Raw genomic sequence first — 22,285 nt, 5'->3', positions numbered from 1 at the left:
CATCCTGCAGGATGTAGTTTAGATTCTGTTCTGTTAATCTAATCTCTACTCCAGCTCTGCCTTTAAAGAATTGTGGAATTTGCAACAGCTAGGGTAACTTTCTGGTGGGGAGGAGGCTTAGGGAGTGACTGGCTGCATCCATCTGTATGTATATAAATGCCTCTTTTTTGTGTTTGGTGTTGTGTAGTCAAGAGTCGTGATCCGTCAGTTACAGTTTGCTAGGCCAGAAATGCTGCACTGCAGCAGAGACACTGGAAAATGTGACGATAGGGTGTGCTGGCAGTGCTGAAGGAGCATTGCATAATTGTGGATGCTGTTTGTTTTTCCCAGCTGACGTGTCCTGGGGCCTGGAGCTGTGCACCTCAGGAAACTGAGAGCAGAATGAACCTCAGTGAAGGAGTCCTAATTGCACCAAATCAAAGCTCACTGAGTCAGCCAGGTCATTAACTCCTTGATATTTAATTACTAGCTGCTCCACTGCTGGAAAATATCATCAGGCCCTTGTACTAAATCTGCTCCTCAAGAATGCATTTCCCTTTTGAATGGTTCATGTTTTATTGTACTATGAAAAGATCAGAAAAACATTTTGACAATCTAGTAAAGCTGGAGGTGCCAGCTGCTGTGTCCTCAGCCACCATCGCCCTTCCAGGCCCACATCTGACTGCCGGCAAGGCCCTGCAGAAGAAACACAGTCCAAGATTTGGCAATAACCTGAGACTCACCTGGGTCTAGTTTGAGGCAGATCCTTGACCAAGGCATTTTGTCTGTTTCTCTCCTCATGTGTTGGAAACTGGGGGAGAATTTTTAAGCGAATTTCTTCGCATGATTTTAATGGCCCAAGGTTCATTCCACGTTAGGGATCAATCTAATGACACGTGAAGACCTTATGCAGGATCTTTTCTAAACAGCGTAAGTAGAGTTTCTCAGATGTTTAGTATTCCCAAGAGTGTGTTTTGTTTTGTGTTTTGAAATATAGTTTCGATGTCAACAGAATTATTTCTTAACACACTGGGTATTTTACTTGTGTAATTATACCAGTTAGCTAATGGCAGAAATGTTACAATGTAAAACAACCTAAAAAATGAAACATTAGAAATAGTTGTGAGATTGATGTTTCCCAAATGGACTTAATAAATCCTGCCTAATATTATTATATTTCATTTTTAGGAGAGTTTATTTGTCATCGTAATTATTTTATTGATCATGACCTTTTAAATGATTTTCTTATAGTTTTCATCATTTCACATAGGTGGAGCACCATGTGTATTAATAATTATGCAGTGTTTGATAGATTAGCTCTGAAGTGGAATGAATTTTACTTGAGAAAACCAATCTAGTGTAATTTTTGTGTTGACCAAGTGGGTTTTTTTCCTCCCAATTTTAGTTTACTTTCATTGTGAGAATACACGTCTGGTTCTTAGCTCAGTGCCTGGCCTATGTAAATGGTCAATAATGTTAGCACTTGTGAACATTTTCATTATATACCAAAATATTTCAGTTCATTTTTTACCTTTAGTAAAAATGTACCTTTAGTAGCAGCTTGTATGTTTTTGTGTGAAATAATTAAATCTCCAACTATTTACACAGTCTCACAAAATTAAAGGAAAAGTAACCTCTCAATAAATTTTAATAAAATGTGTTTCCTAGGAGCTAATAAAATAATTTAAATTCATTTCATAGTTGTCTCTGAATTAAAACTCTTCTCATTTATCATCCATTTCATTTAATGATAAAAGAAGGCAAGGCCATGTAAGGGAAATCTCTGATACAACAGGAATAAAATGCCTATTGTCTGGTTAAAGCATTGTACCGTTTTTAAAATTCTCTATTTGTCTAGATCCCAAATGTTTTGTGCCCCAAAGTGCAATGAATTAGCATAAAGAATACATTGAATGGTGGAAACTGTTGTGCCACAAGTTCAGGATACCTTCTAATTGTGTGTATTTCACTATTTAAATTATTATTCAATATTATTTTCTACAGGTATAGATCGCCATAAAATTAAGAGTGTGTGGCTCAAGTTTGATGATATGTCAATCTTTTTAAAAAACTGGCATCAAGAGTGCTTGCCCTAAAGTGTTATATTTTAAGATTCTTATAGGTATTTTTCCTGCTTCATTCTTATATCATGACTGCTTTATTAATACCACACTCTTGTAATGTTGAAAATCAGTCACATTAGGTCTCCTTTTTGCTGCCTTAGTTAAGACTCATTTGAACTCACTTGAAGATCCTCCAACCCAGTCTTTTCCCTTCAGCCCCTTGCCGTGTCTTACAGATGAGGAGACTAAAGGCCAGAGAGGTTAAGGAATGTGTTCAAGAGCACACAGCAGCAGAGCTTGCCAGTCGTATTGTGACCTGGAACCCAGGTTTCCTAGTCTTCTTTGGGACTTCTTCCAGAAGAAGCTGGAACAATGGAAAACTTTATTGTCCCACAGTTTACTATGGAATAGAATGAATTGCCCAAGGAAAGCATGCCTAGCCCACTTCCAAAGGTTTTTTAAGTAGGTGGGTGGTGGAGATAGACTGTTATTAGAGTGAGTCCACAGTGGGAACCCAGGACAGGCCCAAAATACTGTGTAGAATAAGTTCTAGGAATTAGCTGTGAATTTTTTTTTTTTTTTTTGAGGAAGATTGGCCCTGAGCTAACATCCGTGCCCACATTTCTTTGCTTTATTTGTGGGATGCCTGCCACTGCATGGCTTGATAAGTGGTGCGTAGGTTCATGCCCAGGATCCAAACCGGTGAACCCCGGCTGCCAAAGTGGAGCACGCGAACTTAACCACTATGCCACCAGCCAGCCCCGAAATTTATTTTTAAAAATAGCATCCATAAATTGGTTCAAGTATTCTTTAAAGATCATAGAGAGACGATAAGTCCATTCCTTTATGTATTCTCACCCTTTGATCCAGCACATTTCATTCACAAGTCTATGAAGTAGCTCAGCAAGAATCTTATTTTTCTTCCTTCTTCCCACTTTGCGTTAGGAAAGTTATCCTATAGGTCATCCTTTTAAGTCATCCTTTCCCTGTTTATTGCCTCCGTAAAGAACAATTGAATTGTATAATTGAAATTTGCAGAGAGAGTAGAACTTAAATGTTCCCACACACAAAGCAGCAGCAGCAGCAGAAGATAAATATGAGGCAACGGATGTGTTAACTAACTGGGTGGGGGAATCGTTTCATAGTGTACATGTCAGAGCACCATGGTGTAAACTTAATATCTTACACGTTTATATGTCAGTTGGACCTCAGAAAGCTGAGCAAAGAACGACTGGAACTTGACTCAGTTATACTGTGGAACTTCTCTGGGAAATGTGTAGTTTGTAGGGCCCGAAAGCATAATTAACTATGCAGCCTGGAAATTGTTTTAAGAAAAATTTTTAATCTCAATATGTTAGTCATTTTAAGACCTCGGTAGGCAACTGTGTTTGAAAATAGTTTATCTGTTTCCATCTCACTTAATATGATGAACCTAACACATCTTCTACCTCAGCTCTCCTTTCTGGCCGATTTTTCCTCTATCAGTGCCTCCTCCACACCGCTGCCCCACGTGCTGTTTGAAATCGCAAGCCTAGTGGTCCTTTCCTTTATTTAAAACACTTCAGAGATTTGTTTGTATTGTAGACTTTGCAGGAAGATTCTTTACAAGCTATGGATTTACTTATTTGGTCCTAGAATCAGGTAGTGACTTGGGTTGAAATCCCAGCTGTACCATTTACTAAGCTAAGCAAGGTAACTAAGCTTTCTGGGCCCTATCTGAAAAATGGGTATAAAAATAGTACGCACTTGTGAGAGTCCTGATGAGGAGTGAATGAGATAATGCATTTGAGTGCCTAGCCTAGCTCGCAGCATGCAGACAAGTTTCAATGAATATCAGCTACTGCTGTTTATCATCATAGAATTAATATCCCTAAGTTACGCACGTGCTTCCACGCTGGTGTTAGTTCTTCATCTTCTGCCCTTTCCTCCACCTTTCCCTCTCTCTTGAAACACTCATACACACTCTTCACTCCAGCCTGAAAACTCAGTTTTAGCCTCAAACATACCACGCTTTTCATGCCTCTGTCTTTTGTGGGCGGTGCTCCCCGCCTGGACGGCTCCCCGAGCCCACTGTTCTGCTCTTCCCTGATTCCCTCAGCCCTCCGCTCTCACGTCTTCTGACATGGTGCCTGCAAGGCTTCTCAGTTAGAGAATTTATCGTACTCTTCTGTAGTGATCGCCGTCCCAGCCATTAGCTTCCTTAAATCATAAGCTGTTTGAGGGCAAGGACTCTGTCCTTTTGCTCTCTGTATTCAGCATGATGCTGGGAGCTTCGTTAACACAAGAAATGTTGAAAAATGAATACTCAAATGAATTAATGGGTTTGCTTTGTAACTCAGTGCAGGCAGCCATCTGCTTTTCATAGCTGAATTTTGACAATTGCTGGTCTAGTAGACAAGAGGACAACCACTTCTTACTACATTTATTCAGTTCCCTCTGGAATATCATAGAAGTTAGGCATTTCACTTGATTCAGGGATGCCATCTGGTGGAGAAAAGGGTAACCACGGGGGCAAGCTTACCCCAAACCACTTGGAAATTAGGATGATTACTCTTCATTAATATGGAAGTTTCCACTGTTTCATGGCGGTTTCCAGAAGCATAGTAAGGAAAAACTCCCTGATAATTGTTCTTTCATTCTTGTACATTTGGTTTCTTAACATTTTAAGAAGTTGGTCAATCATGAATAATGTTTGAAAACAATTTGGCTAATAAGATATATGTAACTAAATATTGTTTACCTGTTGACTCAGTGTGTGATAGAATAAAACTGGAAAGTTTTATAATGTTTGTTTATAAAAATACTTAAACTGTGTGACTTTAGGAACTTTACAGACCCTAATTGCTTTTCTAATTGCTTTAGCTCACATAGAGAATAGTGAAAACCAGTGGCAGAGATCCTACAGCAAATGGTCCATCCAGTGTATGCAGCTCTAACTTCCTAGATTACATAGATTTTTTTCTTATAAAATAATGAAAAATACAGTGTATAACTTAAGCAATTCAAGGTAAACTGATTATCTAAAATTTGGATATTGAATTTTCTAAATGTTTCTGTGACACTGAAGTCTTTTGATTCATTCATTTACCAAGCATTCATTGGGCACCTACTGAATGCCTGCTACTGTCCAAACTACTAAAGAACCAGAGATGAAAGATATAGTTTCAATTTGGGCCCAAATAATGAATAATTTAGGTAAGAATGTAAAGCTGTATAAGACAAAAGGATATATTTGCATGCTCATTGTTTCATTATTCTTCTTCTCCACCTCCAACATGCAAGCATTTAATTATATTATTATTCTCAGTACTAATTTTTTCATAATATACCAAAAATGTCATTTGATGAAATCTCTATCTGCCAGAGAACCCAAAAAATACATGTACCACATTAGGCAGCATTTAGGCATCCATTTAGGTTTTCATAAGAGTTCCTTATGTTCATTGACTCAGCCATGTGCGTTATAAACATCATACATAGAAAGTTACCAGTTTTATTCGTGCCATTTTGATGGATTTTCTTAGAGTATATGAATCTAAAGGGAAATTATGGTTTCTGATAAAACTACATATGCATTCAACATTCACATTTCTGACTTCTTGGACTCCACTTACCTGGAGGATAGATTCCCCCCATTTCAACTATGTGGAGCACTATCACCAACCAGGGAACGAGTGACGAAGGACGAAGGGGAAAATAACAATCACAAAGCCTGTGCGTCTTTCTCCAGTAAGAAGCTTAAACATTTCCCAAGTCTCTAGGCCAGATAATTGTGCATAAAGTAGCCGCTTAGAAGCAGGATTCTCTGCCTGTGGAGGGAGATCAAGAGCTGCTTACGGTATCGGGTAGGTTGGTGTCAGGAGATGTGCCTCCCTTCATGCTCCAAAGACGGCCATAAATACTCAAAATCTGCTGGGTTTTCTTCTGTGTATTCTGTGAAAAACTGTGAAGTATGTGTTTCACTTCAGAAACATTCCATCAAAAGAGGTTAAGGTAACTTTTTATCGTTTAGAGCATTACAGTTGAGTTAAACGGGACATTCACTTAGTGGGACTCTTCATTCCCTCACGCCACTTGTTAAATGAGGTGTTCCAGAATTGAGTTCTCATTGGTAGAACTTTCATTTGAAAAATTACATAGGACATGTGCATGTATATCCAGATCTAATTTTCTCTTTATCTGAAGAAGTAGAAAGGACCCTGAGAATTCCCCTAGTTCTTGGGAAGGCTGCCATTAAAGTACTCTATTAAAATGTGTTACATATAAAATTTTGTACAGCTCTTGAAGGAAAGATTTCACACAGAGCTGGCAACTCACTTATTTTATAAACAGCTATTCAAAGCAAAAATGGCCAGCCACCTGTCTTCTAAAGTTCTGTTACTTTCATTATTTACTTGCCTGAATGTGGATATATGATTTGTGTTAGAAAAGAAAGCTTGGTTTGTTGAGTGTGTCTCACAAGTCCTGTTGACTTGCTTCATGACTTCCTTATCCTAAGGCACTAGATCAACACAATGTGTTTTGAAGAGGAATCATAAGTACCACCTTGGGGAATAAAAAGAAATTAATAATTGAGTATTGTAGATTGCAAAGTTGATAGTTTTTCTAGTCTGACAATTTCCATACTGATTTATGACATTTGGAAATTGTTTGTTGCAACAGTAAATCTTTAGGTAGATCTTTCTTGGATGTGGACCGTCTGGTGTAGGAGATAAAGACAGGATGCTGCTCCACAGCAAATGGTTTTTTGCTTGCCATTTCAGAGACACCAGCCCTCACTAAGCAATTTATTATTTTCTAAAGTTGAAGCAGCTGTGGATTACTATAATTATGAGTTTATTATGTCCTTGCCAATCTACTCTGAATCCTAATTCAAATTTTACATGTCTCTTTGGAACTCTGTTAATTTTCTTGTGATTATGTGGTTCCTAGCAAATGACAGTTTTGAGAATCCAAAGTTGCTTAAGTTAGTTTTTCATGTGACATCGCCTAGTTGCCTATTGTTTTTAGAATGCCTGATCACCTTTTCCTTTAAATGTTACATCATGTTGAAGCAGCCACTCTTTATAATGTCTGGCTGCATTTTTATTCACCCATTTCCTCTAAGGATTGCTATGGAGCTACAATTTCCAAGGCTCCCTCTGACTTTTTAGGTTGTATGGTCAAATGGAAAGCAATAAAACGTTTAAGAAATCTCTCTGGGGTGTTAGAATTTTTAAATCACTTTGTTGGGTTCACATAGTAAATTATACATACTTATGTTTTAGAACTGATCAAATTGTTTTAGTTATTTGTTGTCTTTAGTTATTTCTGTAGCTAGATTGTGAGCTATTTCAAGGTGACAGCTTTCTACAACTTATTTTTATACACCTAGAACCCAAGACAGGGCTCAATACATGAAGGCAAATAATAAATGCAGGTGAACAATATAAATAACATATATATATATACACACACACACACACCCACCCCTGCTAATTTTGCTTTGGTTTGGCCATTCATCTATACCAGGGTTTGGCCGACCGTTTCTGTAAAGATCCATATAGTAAATATTTTAGGCTTTGTATATCATACATACTCTGTCTCAGTTGCTCAGCTCTGCCGTTGAAGTTCAGAATCAGCCATAGACAATACGTAAACAATTGAGTAGCACTGTGTTCTAATAAAACTTTATTTATGAAAACAAGTTTGGGCTGTAGTTTGCCACGCTGGATTTAGCCCAAGTCTCATAAACAGGTTTCATCTCGTGTGCTAACTTTGATTGATTGGTGGAATACTGTGTTGAGAAAGATTCTCAGGGTGAGTCTGGGCTCAATGGTAAATTCTTTGATTAATAATGTCTGCCATAAGCATTATTTTGATCCTTACTATGATTTATTTTAAGGACTCTGTGACCTATGTAGATGGTTGCCTTTATTTCTTTGCTTTGGCTGCCAGGAAACTCAGTTTCTAATTCATCTCTAACAAATAGAAGGAATCTTAAGGCATATATTTTGTCTCAACTTTATCCCTGTCTTCATTTCAATTTTGCTGTCTTATTTTTCTTAGCCTCAAATTTCTAAAACTTGCCTTCGCAAAATATTTATGAAACTATAGATTTTGTTGAGGAGCAGAGGACTATCAGAGGTGTACAGGGGCACATGTGCAAGACCCTGTGAGGATTAAATGAAGTAATTTATATAAAGTACTAAGCATAGTACCTGGCACACAGTACGTACTCAATATATGGTAGCTGTTAAATATATGTCAGCTAAAGAGCTGGGCCAGCTGACCTATAAGGGTAAATTACATTATTTATGATTTCTCCAGCCCTCCTCCCAGCTGGGAGGGAAAAACCCAGGAGATGTGAATGCTCTCTCAATTATCCAGATTTCATCTTTCTGAATTAAGTTCCTCCCAGTGGGAAATACTAGGCTACACCATACATTTGAGTCTTTTTTTTCCTACTCCTCTGTTTGTGAGGAACTTTCTGCGTGGAATAGGACCGTGTATCCACATGGAGGACAATGAAGTGGGCTTTGGAGTGGGGAGACCACTGGACTTCTTTCTTACCCTCCTGTGGCAACTTCCATACATTTCTTAAAAGAGAAAAGCACATTTTAGTTTTATTCCTCTTTTTGGCACGAGTTTTACAACTTGGGACAAATGATTCTAAGCTCGTTGATCATATCAGTTGACACTATTTTAGCTCACTATTCTTTCATAAGTAAACATCTTTTCTGACTTAAAAAAAGTGAATAATGTAAGTTACCCAGTCTTATGACTCTGTGTATTATTGCAAAAATGTCAAAACTTGGTGTAAATTTGACACTTGAGAGTGGTGTGGAAGGGACCTAAGGCTGTCCCACTTGCTACACTAAACAAAGATCAGCCACAGTGTGAGAACCAGGTGAGAGAGAGAAAGAATGAAAAAGACATGAAGTGTTGACTGGGGCGGGGGTGGGGGAACAGTCGAGAGCTTCTGGGGACCTAACGTGGTTGTCAACTCAGATTCTTTATAAGAAACCCATTATAATGAAAAGAAATTGAGAAACTAATCGCCTCCCCACACACATCAGAACTTATTATTGGTTTTGTTTGGGCAGGCATAGTCACATCACTCCCTTCCTTACGCTCCTTGACAGACCCAGTGGCTGGTGTCTGACACCTCAGAGCACGAGCTCGTCTCGAAGCCTTCCCTCCTGTAAAATTGCAGCTTTTATTCACTGTGGCTCTCGTTTATTCACATTTTTGAAGGTTCATGTCAATAAAATCTGCTTGTCCTTACTGCCTCTGTTGACTTCCTCCTCCTCCCCCCTCGGTCTGTGAGCCTCCTGATGGTGTTTTAGACCTCAGCTCAAGTGGCTCTGTCTCAAGGAAGCCTCCCTTCTCCCCACCAGGCTGTTTAGGTTCTCTTGTTACATCCCCTCAAAGAACCTCTTCCTCTCCTTAAAGCACTTCTGCATATATCTATATATCTATATCTATCTATATATATATATAGCATATAGATCATAAGCACCATGAGAGCAGAGACATGTCGACTTTTGCCCGCCATTTATTTCTGGCACCTAGCACAGTGCCTGCCATGTAGTAGGCACTCAGTAAATATTGACTGAAAGGATGTTCTAGCCCGTGCCCATCCACGTGTTGTCTTTTGGAGCCGAAGCAGGACTTGGGAAAGGATGTATTTTTCCCTGTAAGGCCCATGAACTGTTTGCCCATTCATATTTTAAAATATATCATCTTATATGTACACAAGCAGGTGCATTCGCTGCTGAAATTATAGCTTTTCCACCCAGTTAGGTATCCCATTTTCCTCTTACTAAAATAATATACGCTTTCAAACTCCGTATGCAAAGTTATGCAACGCTGCTGGTGATGCCGATTGGCTTTCCTTTCTGCTGCATTTTGCTGCAGCTCACTGGGCTTCAAAATTCCACTGGCAGTCCCCGGCAGAGGGCAGGTCAGTGTTCTGACCGTGCCTGGGCATGGTCAAGAGGAAATCGCCTTGCTTTCAAGGTGCTTTGCCACAGGTCACTGAGCCCTGTTTCACACAGCTTGCTGAGACTTGCTTGATTGCCCACAAGCTGTTGGAAAAGGGTTCCAGGTGCTCCTGGCAGCAGAAGTACTCAAGGTCAGGGAGCTTGCTTCAGGGAAGGGGTCCGCCTTTCAGAGGCCGAGCAGATTGGCAATTCTATACGATCAAAAAAGCCTGTGGCATTGAGGGTAGACAGGCACATGGGAATGTCACTGCATACACTCAAGGTTTTTACAAGAATTAAAAACATTTGCTTTCCAAACTGAGTCCCGGGGATGCAGAATGGCTGTTATTGTGGGGGGTCTGGTAGAACTCGGGATGTACAAAGACTCCATTGTATAGCTTTGTAAAAATACACGTGCCTAGACCATGTAAAATCAGAACTCTAGGGGGTGGAAACTGGGGGGCTTCACCCTTTTCGTGAGCCTGTTAAAATACAGCACAAACTAAAAAAGCAGATTCCAGAGTCCATGGAGCAGGCCCCATATTCTACAATTTTAAGAAGATATCCCCTGCCCCCACCCCAGGTGATTCAGAAGCAGTTGGTTGGAATCACCACCTTTGAGAAACGCTGATGCGCTCCACCACCTCATTTTGTAGGGAGAACTAAATTGGCCCTGTTCCTAGGGTCCCTCCCATGCGTGGATCTAATGAGGCCGCTGTTCCTGAACTTCATAGCTGGGTTCCTAAAATGGGACACTAGATACTGTGTATGTGTGCACGTGTTTCTGAGAAGAAAATCCATTGCTCTCAGATTTTCATTTAGGTTCAAAATTACACAAAAATAGTAGGAAACTTTCTTAGTTTCTTAGTTTGGGATACAGCTTGCTCTGGCCCTGCCCAGACCGGCAGTCCTCCTCCCTGTGGTATTAAACAAGACTCGTGCTCGAGAAGTAGAAGATGGCACGGCATTTTTATGCCATATGGCAGAAGAGTGGCCAAGGTCAGAGGGTTGGGAAGAAACACAGTGGGCCTGGGCTTTTGGTCTTTTAGTTTGTGTCATGTAGAATTATTGCTCACGGAGTAATAAGCCTCATTTTACAGCCCCTTGCCCATCCTTTTCTTCCAGCCTGCCTACCCTGGGCTAAGTGTTAGGGAGGACCGTGGATGGGGAAAAGCTTTTGTTCTACCGGCTAGTTACTTGTGAACTAGTGAGGAGGCAAAGACGTGACCAGATGGAGGCATTATGAAGTGACTGAGAGCTGGAGTAGCGGTCTCGACAAAGGACAGTGCGGTGGCAGCCCAGGTGAGGGAGCAGGAGCTTTTGCTCTGGAGAAGACTGCTTTTGCAAGCCAAGTGGTGACTGCTGTTTGTACAGAAGTTTTAAAACTATGTGCATACAATAGATGCTACTGAATGCATCTTTTATTACCCCTATGTGAGATGCAACAAATTGTTTTCTTTGTCAGGTTAGCCTCAAAAAAATTTTGATCATAGGTCTTGCAGGTAGAGCCAGAGATGGAGAAGAGTAAATGAAACCTTAAAGCAGTACAGACCTTGGTGTTTTCCTCTACGGAGGGTTACATTTCAGAGTAGGCAGCGTCTGTCTTTCCTGGCCTTCACTTTCCCCTTTATACCTCACTCCCAAGAAGTTCTCTGGGTGCTCTGCTGCTGCTTATTCCACTTTCCTGTGTATAAAAATCTCGGCAACTCGTCCATACTATCTGGGTGTTTTTTGTTTGTTTTTGGTGAGGAAGATTGGCCCTGAGCTAACATCTGTGCCAATCTTCCTCTATTTTGTATGTGGGACTCTGCCACAGAATGGCTTGATGAGCGATGTGTAGGTCCACACCCAGGATCCACACCCATGAAGCCAGGGCTGCCGAAGTTAACCGCTACACCACCAGGCCAGCCCCATAAAACATCTGCTTTTGATAGGGGAAGGAATAGCATAAACTAGAGGTTGAAAGCTGTAATGACTGAATTTTGGAGATCAAAGAAAGCCAAAAGGGAAAATGATTTGGAGCAGGGATCCATTTTGGGTTACTCAAATCACATTACATAAGACAGTTACCAGGTTCCTGGACAGAAAGATGGACCCTTCTCTACACCCCCGCCGCACAGACAGCAGCCTAAATCCAATGCTCGTTTTGAAGACACTTCTTAAAGGCCTGTGAGGCTGGGGATGTCAGCCCAACTGGCACTGGCTTTCAGCTTCCCTGCCACCATGGCCACACCTGCTCTCTGGAGGTGCTCCCTAAATAGGCTGATGGGTAACTGTGGAGCAGAACCCAAGTGAGGCCCAAGAGGGCTTCTCTGGCTGTATTGGTAGCCAAGAAACATTTTGTCTGACTCTGTTTTGGCTGCCTCCCTGAGGGCACTGCTCTATTGTCATGGCTGTAGAGTTCTTTTTGGTTAGTGACACATGAGTGTTTTATAATTCATTTATGACAGTTGGTCCCATTAGCTCCCTGAATCCTCCAGGGCGTTTTCAGTTAGCATTCTGTATGGAATCTTCTAGAACACATTTGGATAGCACTTAGGGAAGTTAATATTTCCCCCAAGCTTTATTGCCCAAGATTCAGAAATGGAAGGAAATTCTATCAGTAATTAACCATAATTTCCTAGAAATATGAAACATTTTTCTGTCTGTAAACAAATATTACCTCACATTTTTCTTCTGTAGATCTCAAGCATATAGAATGTGAAACAATTTCTTCCTTCTATAACTGTTGACAAAATAGGAACTTAGCTTTCACAGAAATTTAACAAGCCTGTTTTGACTGAGTGCTACTTGTTTTCTCAACAGATTTATGATAAAAAAGAAAAAAATTATGGGGGGGGTTGGCCTGTTGGCATAGTGGTTAAATTCACACACTCTGCTTCTGTAGCCCAAGGTTTGCAGTTCGCAAGTTCCGATCCTGGGCACAGACATATATACTGCTCATCAAGCCATGCTGTCGCAGCATCCCACATACAAAACAGGAAGATGGGCACAGATGTTACCTCAGCAACAATCTTTCTCAAGCAAAAAGAAGAAGATTGGCAACAGATGTTATTAGCTCAGGGCCAATCTTCCTCAACAACAACAACAAAATAAAAATAAAAATTATGGGGCTGGCCCTCTGGCATAGATCAGTTCAGTGTGCTCCACTTCATCGGCCCAGGTTTCTGGATTTAGATCCCAGATGCAGACCTACACTGCTTGTCAGCCACGCTGTGGTGGCGACCCATAAATAAAGTTGAGGAAGACTGGCACAGATATTAACTCAGGCCTAATCTTCCTCAATCAAAAAGTGAAGAAGATTGGCATTAACATTAGCTCAAGGCTAATCTTCCTCAGGAAAAAAAAAATTAAAAGGAGGACCATAGAACTAGTATAGCCTTTTCCCCCTGATTCTCTGGAATATGTGTGGTCACTGAGGGGCAAAGAATTCATTAATCATCAGTTTCTTAGTGGGGAAATAACTTCAGCTTTTCTTCAGATTGTAAACAGATGTATGTTTCAATCCCTTAGAATTTGAATGTAGATTTGACCAAAATAATAAGATTAGGAAAACAGACCACGTAGGTAAACAGCATTTGATACCTTGGCTAATTATATGTCACTGGGATTAGAGAGTAGGGATCTAGACAATGGAGGTATAGACAATGGAGGTAAGTTAGTTTTTATGTATAGAAAGCAACCGTCTGCAGCCTGGGAAGCCATCATTCAGGCGGTGGAGTTTGAGTTCTCTTTTCACACTGTGACTGGGTTGGTGCTACCATGTGAATATGACCTCCGATTAAGTATTGATCAGATTACTGATAAAGTTACTAAGGGTTTGTTATTTGAGAACCCCAGAGAAATTTTCCTGAATAACCCATAATTTGGCAGTTGTCACCTTAATGTTTAAACTAAATGAAAACTTCAGGCTCCATATTAAGCAGGATATATGATTTCAAGTTCCTTGCATGCTGGGTGTTAGGCTCTCTGTGGCGGTTGTTTTGCCACATGACTGATTAGCATCTGCATGTCCACAGCTTTGGTTCTTCAGAGGAATCTCAAATCTCCATAAGAAGCATAGGATTTCATTTCTGTATTTCAGGTTTAGGCCTGGGACTTTCTCCTGTTGCTGTCCCTCTTGAAGGAATCAAATTTGCTTTCTTGAGGCAGAATTATGAATTCAGGACTGCAAGATGGTCCTCTGAAAGACGCTTTTCTTATTTAAATAGCCCCTCCAGGTTAGAAGTGTCAAGGACTGAAAATAGCAAGAAATGATGCTCTTGGCAGGCATGAGAGAGGAACAACTCTCTGGCCATGTGTCCTCTGCCTGGTGGGCAAGGGCACTCACTCGGACTTTCCTTTAAAGTGCCTGGAGCCAAAGAACATGTGTCAGAAGTTAATGACATGTTACTGTAAGAAAGATGGACTCCAAGGTGGACCTCAGGAAGTTACCATTTGGTCTGTGCCGGCTGCTACCGGATCAGCACCTGCACAGTCACTCCCTTCAAGGGCAGGGAAACCTTGTCTGCAGTAAAAATATGACTTCCTTCTCTCTTCTCTCTTCCTGTGGCACAAATTTTGAAGGATCTCCTTTATCTCATGAATACCTAGCAATCATCCCTGAGCTACCATTTCCCAAAATTCAGCTCTTTTCCTACGCAGGATTTGCAGAATTGATTTCCTATCCTAGCTGCCCTGTATGTCTTCCTCGGTGCCAGAGTCTGCTGCTCACCCACAGGGTCCCTGACAGGACCTTGGAGCCAGATCCAGCCCCTTATTATGAGATCAGTGCCAACTCTGCCCTTGACACAGGTCTGAGGATCAACCCCTTTGCTTTAGGCACCTTTCGATCCAGTTTAGAAGCCTGTGTCCGTTCACAACCAACACTCAGATCCGAAGCAGTAGCACTGTGTTCCAACTCAGGCGTCTGTGTGGTTGGTGTTTAAGTATAAAGTGAAAGGCGCAGCCAGCAGTTCTCTGTCCCATTCATTTCAACGAGCTTGAGGATTTTGAGGATTTCTCTCTGCCACGTTATTCTGCGTGTGTGTGTGTGCGTGCGTGCGCACACATGCGCGCGTCTGTGTTAAATAAAATGAAGAGGAAGGGTTATTTATAAAATCAGAGAATTTGAAAGATATTAAAATTCTGAAACTTACTTTTATCTTGGCAAAGCACACTCTAGACTATCCTTGAGGCAAAAGTGGGTATTTTTTCTGAAGATGCATTTCCTAGTTTTGTAATCTTAGAATCTCATCTGTTGGTTTTTGAAAGTTGCTTTGAAATTGTGTCAGGACCAACATTTATAACATAACTCATTACAAACTTAAGTGATAAAATCCATTCCTTGATTTTAAAAATACCTTCTAAGTAAGAATTTATTGAATATAGGGAAAGCTTGCTTTCTTTTGAATATTATAGCTAAAACTTCTATGTATAAAATTACATACTATAGACTAAGTCTTAGAATTGGTAATAAAAGTGAACATTTGATTTAAAAGGAGGGGGCAAAAAATAAAAAACTCCTGCAATGATGAAATATACAGTATTAAATAAAAATTATAAGGCATATTTTCATGGTTAAGGACATCAGAAGCCTGTTTTTACTTTAAGCATATTAAAGTTCAAAATGAATAGTAACTTGATTTTTGTGAATTCCCAGAGAAAAAATAATAAAAGTTATTTGAACATAGGTCTAATTTACTTGCGATCTTTCTCTAATGGAGGCTGTATTAGAATTTAATTCAGTATCTCTTAATATGTTTTCTTGAAAATAACTTTTGCCTCCCTGGAACTTGTAACCAAAATCATTAGTCTGGTATTTTTCTTTGGAGTTCTATGAAATAAGTTTTCTCATGTAGGTTTTTCTTTTTTGAGGGGTGGTGGTGAGTATTCCATAAAATACAGAGAGGTGGATAGTTTTCAGGCTTACAGTAGATGTTCAAAAGTAAATTTAATACATTATGTTGCACCGTACTGCATTTTCCCCTTACTCTCAATAGCACCACTGTCATCCTTAGCTTCTGGTTTTGCAATATGGAAGCCATTTGACTGTTCTTCTTTCCCAGCTGTCACCAGGCTTTGCTCATGTGCTCATCTGTTCTCTTCTCAAGGGCGCTATCCGCCCTGCGCTGCTTTACCTTACAAGTGAGTGACCACAGCATGCGTCTCTTTCTTTTTAAAAAATTGTGGGTTTTCCCTTTCTTTTTCTTTTCTGTTTCAAAAGCTGTTGGCATTTTCTGCTCCACCACTCACTGCATAACCAAGGGTAAGTTACTTAACTGTCTCTTCATCTGTAAAAACCTATTATGGTTGTTGGGAGGATTACATAAACAAACGTACAATAAACACATAAAGCATTCAGCACAGTACCCAGCACATAGAAAGTGGGCAATCGCTTTTCTGTTATTTTTATTTTAGAAAACTTGGAAAATGCAAAAAACCACATGGAGAAAAAAATTATCACCCACCCAAACTCTTTACTCTGAGATAACTAATGATACATATTAATATGATTCAGCCAATTTTTTTTCTCATACATGTAGTATTCAAACTATTTTGCAATCTGCTTTTCATTATGGACATTTTCCCATAATTTAGTATTCTTTCATAACATGATTTTTAATAGCTGCATTGTATTGCATTGCATGGCTATCTCATAATTTAATCAATTTCTAAACAGATTTTCATTATCGTGAATAATACTTTGATCAACATGTTTGCACACAAGTCTTTATGCTCATCTTTAACGTTTTTCTTAAAATAAATTCCTAGAAAGATTGCTAGGTAAAAGGCGTAACTGTTTTAAAGTTTTTGTTACATCTTTTTCATTTTCTGTCCAAAACGATTGTTCGATTTATACTGCCATCACAGTATAGAAGGCCAGTTTTCCTTTCCTTCAGATGTGTTACTTGTCTCCCTCCTTCTATCTCATTCTATTTTAGAGCCTTTTAAACTCAGCTCCAGGCACATTCTTCCTCAAACAAGATTTGATCATTGATTTCCCTTTTTAAGATGTTTAGTGGTTTCCTGTTACGAACTGCTGCCAGTCCAGACTCCTGGTGTTAAACCTGTTAAAGGCAGTTAACTTCTCCAGCTGCCAGCTCTCGCATATTCCTAGTTTTATCAGCTTCACTTCTTCTTATTTCTCCTATGAACTCATATTCGCTGCTTTCTGGATTGCTTTTCTTTTGTCCAGTAAGTGCTTCCTACGTCAGAACTGATCTGTAAATGCCACTGGAATGATTTCCTGACTGTTTTTCTTGTTCCCTCTCCTTAATTTCTCTCCTCAGAGGCCGCTCAGCACTTAACATAGCTCTTATATTTAAGTAAATGTGTTAATTCCTCTCAAGATTCATGCCCATTGTTGTATTGCCTTGTCAGATGTGTTTTCCAGTACTGCACGTGTGGGTTCGGTGTCTACGTTATATTGCAGGTCCCTTCGTGGCAGAGGTTTGTTCTCCCAACACTGTCGAGTCTAGTGTGCTGTGCTCACAGACACTCAATAAATTGGAATTGGCTGGCGGACAGGTTTTCTTTCTAAGATGAGTTGTGAAGCATTTAGCACCTTTTAAAATACACTCTCCTCCCCCTGCCAAATTCTTTCATATATGTTGATTATTTCTCAAAGAACGTACCATTGCGATAGCAAATCATTTTTTAGCATAATGACTGGTATCAGCCTTCTACCTACTAGGTTCCCAGAATCTAGATCCTTGATCGTTCTGCCTGTTTTCTTCTATCCTTTTCATCCATTGAGTACTTTTTTGCAGGATCTACTCTAGCCCTTCACTGTCCTCCAGACTGAGGTGGGCATGGGTAATAAAAATGGTTGCAAATTCTGTAAGAAGGTGCATTGGGCACCCTTTGTGCCCTGCCTGACAAGCTGTTTATTCCAGCTGGTAACTGTCCTTTCAGGTATAACGGAGGAACCTGTGAACTACGCAGCTTCCGCTTTCTGCCCTGAGTCTCCTCTGTCACTGCCTGGCTGTGTTTGGGAACCTACTCAGCAGGTCAGATGAGCACAAACCTGAATGTGCAGGCAGAGTTAGCACCCCACAAGACAACTCTTAACTCAGGGGCACAATTCTGAGGTACATTCTACATGACTCCTCAGGGGGCCTCTAGGAGAATCAAGCGCGTTGCCAAATGAAGAAATAAAGGCAAGAATGGGGACGATCAAACAATTATGGAGAGGAAAGCATTAAATAAAGCTTCATATACAGCTTTGTATCTGTCAAGTACATAATTTATCATTTTTGCATCTGAATGATGATTTGGGTTTCAGCTGTTTACTTTCCTAAAATAATGGCATCAATAATAATTAAAGGTGAAGTGTAGGGGCCTGCCCTGTGGCCAAGTGGTTGGGTTCTCGCACTCCGCTTCGGCGGCCTGGGGTTTCACCGGTTCGGATCCCAGGTGTGGACATGGCACTGCTCATCAGGCCATGCTGAGGCAGCGTCCCACATAGCACAACCAGAGGCACTCACAACTAGAATACACAACTATGTGCTGGGGGGCTTTGGGGAGAAGGAAAAAAAGACCAAGTGTAGTTCCATTCGCCAGTAGAAAACCAGACCCTTATGCTGTATCTGGAATCATGAAAGGAGGTTCTTATTGCAGGCAAAGAATTATGAATAGTCAGAAAGCTTTCTCCAACGGCTATCTCAAAGTCTCTGATTCTTGGATACAGTCAAGATATTAAGCTTCTATGGTGCAAAACGCTGAACCAGATGCTGAGGGGGGAACACAAGAATGTGTAAAATACAGTCCTTATCTCAGCCAAACTGGAGAGCTAAAATACCTATACCTATACGAAGACCTATATAAATACTTGAAAGACTGTTGGGTGCTATTAGGTGTGTTCACTATCGGTGTTTATAGCGTTTGAGCTGAACTTTGAAGGATGTGAAGGATTAGTCAAAATCAATAATTTGTCTACTTTCACTCAAAGATACAGATTGATAACAGATAAGAAGAAGCTGTATCTGTGAAGATACAGAATGATATCATAAATTACTCCAAAAAGTATAAATTACTACACAATGCAACATACTAATATCGGTAACAATAATATTGTTTCTGCACAGTTAGGTAATGAGAATATGCAATTTAGGATTTAAACTCCAAGTAGCATTTATCATAGATTAAAGAATAAATAAGTAATCCTATATTTTAATTTTGTTTTTCACTTCATTTTTAGAATTCCAGTGAAATTCTTTAAATTGCTCTTTGTATTGTTTATTACTTGTGGAATAATTCCAATCTCAGTTAATAATATTTCAGCCTTCTTTTTAACATAGTTCCTGCTTGAACCTAAGGTTTATCTGCCATCTGAGTACATTTGGAGTACTACCTCAGTATAAAGGTGACTTCTTGAAATATATTGACAGAATCTAGTATTTTGCTAGAGTTGTTTCTTTCTGTTCCTCTTAAGAACAGACTGTTTTCGAACTGAAATGCCAAAATATAACTCCAATATAGTAAAAAATATAGGCCCTATTCAAAAACTATATTATGATTTTAATTAGAAACGTAATGTCCGTTTCAAATACAATCAGTGGGCATGACTGGAAGGGAATCTGTGGTATGCCTTCAGTGATACGGGTACTGGCAAAATGCGCGTTACAGAATTATTCCCTGAACCCCATAGTTTTTTCCAAGGAAAAAAATTAAAGACGTCTTACACTGAATAGCAAGGTGTATGTAGTATGAGTTTAAAAACAGTTATTCTGCAGTATGCCTCTTCGTTTTCCAGTGTCGGGAGAAAATTTGTTCTGAAACTCTAGAATTAAATATGTTGTGCTAATGTGCTGAATCCATTTACATTTTATGGAATAATTTTATTTGTTCTGCACTTGCTGGCTGGCAGAGAAATTGAACAATGTTGGTTGTATTTAAAAGTTGTAGTTTCATCAGCAGCTGACTTAGGGAATCTAAATATAAATCTGGAAACAAAAAGTGTCATGTGCTGTATTTGGCTACTCTGAAGACTGAAATAGAACTTTGCCCACCGCTTTTCCTGGAAAGTCAGTTGTCCTTGTTCTGGCAAGTTTCTTTGCATCCTAAATTTTGCTAACGTTTGAAAGGAAAACTATGAAAGTTACCCCCCCAAAAATTTTAAAGATAATTTTTAAAAGTTGAAATAATGAGAAGTTTAAAATAATACAGAAATGTGGAAAATAGAAAGTGAGTATTTTCCACAACTGGAGTATATCCTTCCATATCTTTTCCCATGTGTATATGATAATACAAAATGCAGTATATACATATACGTATGCATTACATAAAAAAGATATACTATCACTGGTATTGTGCAGCTTCATTTTTTAATCTTAACAATAGATCATGACATTTTTCCTTGTCAGATCATAAAGACCTATCTCATTTTTTCTAAAGGCTTTAGAGTATACCAGTCTATAAACGAAAAAAACTGAGCTCCTGTTGATGAGCATATGCTGGATATATATTTTGTGTCTGTTTAACTCAAACTTGTCTTAAGTTATACAATTAATAGCTGTACAGGGTTTTTTAAAAAATATATTAAACTATGTAGATGGGTCTTCACCATATTCTAGGCTCATACCCCAGAGACACTCCTTTTTAACAGTTTCTTTTATTTGTGTTTTCTAGTGGTTGTGAGTATAATTTTAAACAATATGTGTGTGCCTTCATTTGTTGTTTTCCCACTTTAGACCCTATGCATGTGGTCCAGGACTGCACTGCAATGAGATGCCCCACTCTGGGCATTCTCAAGAGAGACGTTTTAAGAATTTCGAAATTCCCCTGACCTGCACATGCCACTCTATCAGTTAATTTCTCCCTTGAAGTTCTATTTAACTTTAACTGTGATTCTCAACTGGGAGGGAGAAGAGGATGCTCTCTTCCCAGCCCACTAGAAGAGCATATCAGAGTCTTTGGGAAGGTCTTTTTCAAAGTAGACATGCCTTCCTTCCTGCCTCCGAGGGCAGCATGCTTGCCTGGGTGAAAGTCACTGCTTGCACTTTCACATGGTACTAGCTGGGAGTCTGTTGTGCAGATAGTATGAAAGCAGGAAAAAAATGAGTGATATTTATAAAGGCCAAGACATTTAAGTAGCAAACAGTTCTTTTTTCAGGTTAAGGGCTATCATTGTCTTAGATTTCGTCATTTCCATTTATCCCATTATTCCATTATTAGCCCTAGCAAAGAGCCTCTTCTTTCTCTTCACTTCACAAGAGTTCCCGTGTACACATTAATGAGTGGAGAACAACAAGGCAAAGCAGGCATGGGGGTGCCATAGCATGGGTGGGCGCACTGCTGAGGTGAGTGACGGGTTTCTGCATTCTAGACAAGGGCAGGTCAGATTTATATCCAGTAAAATTACTGCCACGGGGCCTTCAGTGTTCACTAGAATAGTTGAAACTCTGAGTCCTAACTCTGTAGAATGCCAAACCCAATCCATCGTCTTTTATACCTTTAAACCTGATAGAAAACTCTTAGACATCTGTGATTCTATTTGAGGATCCGCCTTATTTGGCATAGTGGAGTCTAAAAATGACAATGACAAGGATATGCTTGTCTGGAGGGTCGGCTCCACAGTGCTTTGAGTTCTCACTACAGCACCTGAGGGGAAGTGAAAAGCCTAAGATGAGAAATTCTAATGGGGTTCTCTGTCTGTTTTATCTGCAGACTGCAGCTGAATATGTAAAATCTCGACTCCCAGAGGCCCTTAAACAGCATCTTCAGGACTATGAGAAAGACAAAGAAAATAGCGTATTGTCTTACCAGACCATCCTTGAACAGCAGATTCTGTCAATTGACCGAGAAATGCTAGAAAAACTGGCTGTATCCTATGACGAAGCAGGTATGTTTGCCTTTAATACACATGCGTGTGCGGGCGCGTGCACACACACACAGCCTTTTTTCCCCTGCACAAATTTCCTCATAGACCTTGGTTAAAGGCCCTTTTCTGAGGTAGAAGATGAAGGGCGCTCTGGATTCAAGGTCATATAACATGGATTAACAGTAAGTTTCTTCTCTGCAGTTTTAGTATCAGATATTTCATCAGGAGATTCCTAAAAATGGCCCTTAAATATCAAATCCCTTTTAAATTTTTGATCTTTTTAAAATGGGATTTTTCGGGCCCTTTATCAACCATGTACTCCCATTGATTTAATCTTTTAAAGTGTCACTTCAATTTTGAATTCCAGCTGAAAACTCTTACATCCGATAATCTAATAACTGTTACTTGCTTCAAGTATTATTTTTTTAATTCCAAAGATTTTCTTTCCTCAAGAGGAACTATTTTTTTCTTGAAGT

The 22,285-nt window shown here is 39.7% G+C and overlaps 1 protein-coding gene across 8 annotated transcripts in view; it reads left to right on the top strand.

The window, feature by feature from the left end:
* PPM1L (protein phosphatase, Mg2+/Mn2+ dependent 1L) overlaps positions 1-22,285 on the top strand; it is a 256,846-nt gene that overhangs the window by 153,792 nt on the left and 80,769 nt on the right. For 7 of the 8 annotated variants that reach the window (XM_070509586.1, XM_070509589.1, XM_070509587.1 and 4 more), the window contains exon 2: positions 21,656-21,830. In XM_070509586.1, coding sequence (XP_070365687.1) covers positions 21,656-21,830 — 175 coding nt within the window. Of the gene's footprint in view, positions 1-789; positions 910-21,655; positions 21,831-22,285 lie in introns of those variants that run through there. The other variant, XM_070509591.1, reaches the window with a different exon arrangement.

The sequence above is a fragment of the Equus asinus genome, chromosome 5, assembly GCF_041296235.1.
Source record: "Equus asinus isolate D_3611 breed Donkey chromosome 5, EquAss-T2T_v2, whole genome shotgun sequence".
NCBI classification, from domain to species: domain Eukaryota; kingdom Metazoa; phylum Chordata; class Mammalia; order Perissodactyla; family Equidae; genus Equus; species Equus asinus.
This window is presented reverse-complemented; position numbering and strand designations above follow the sequence as displayed.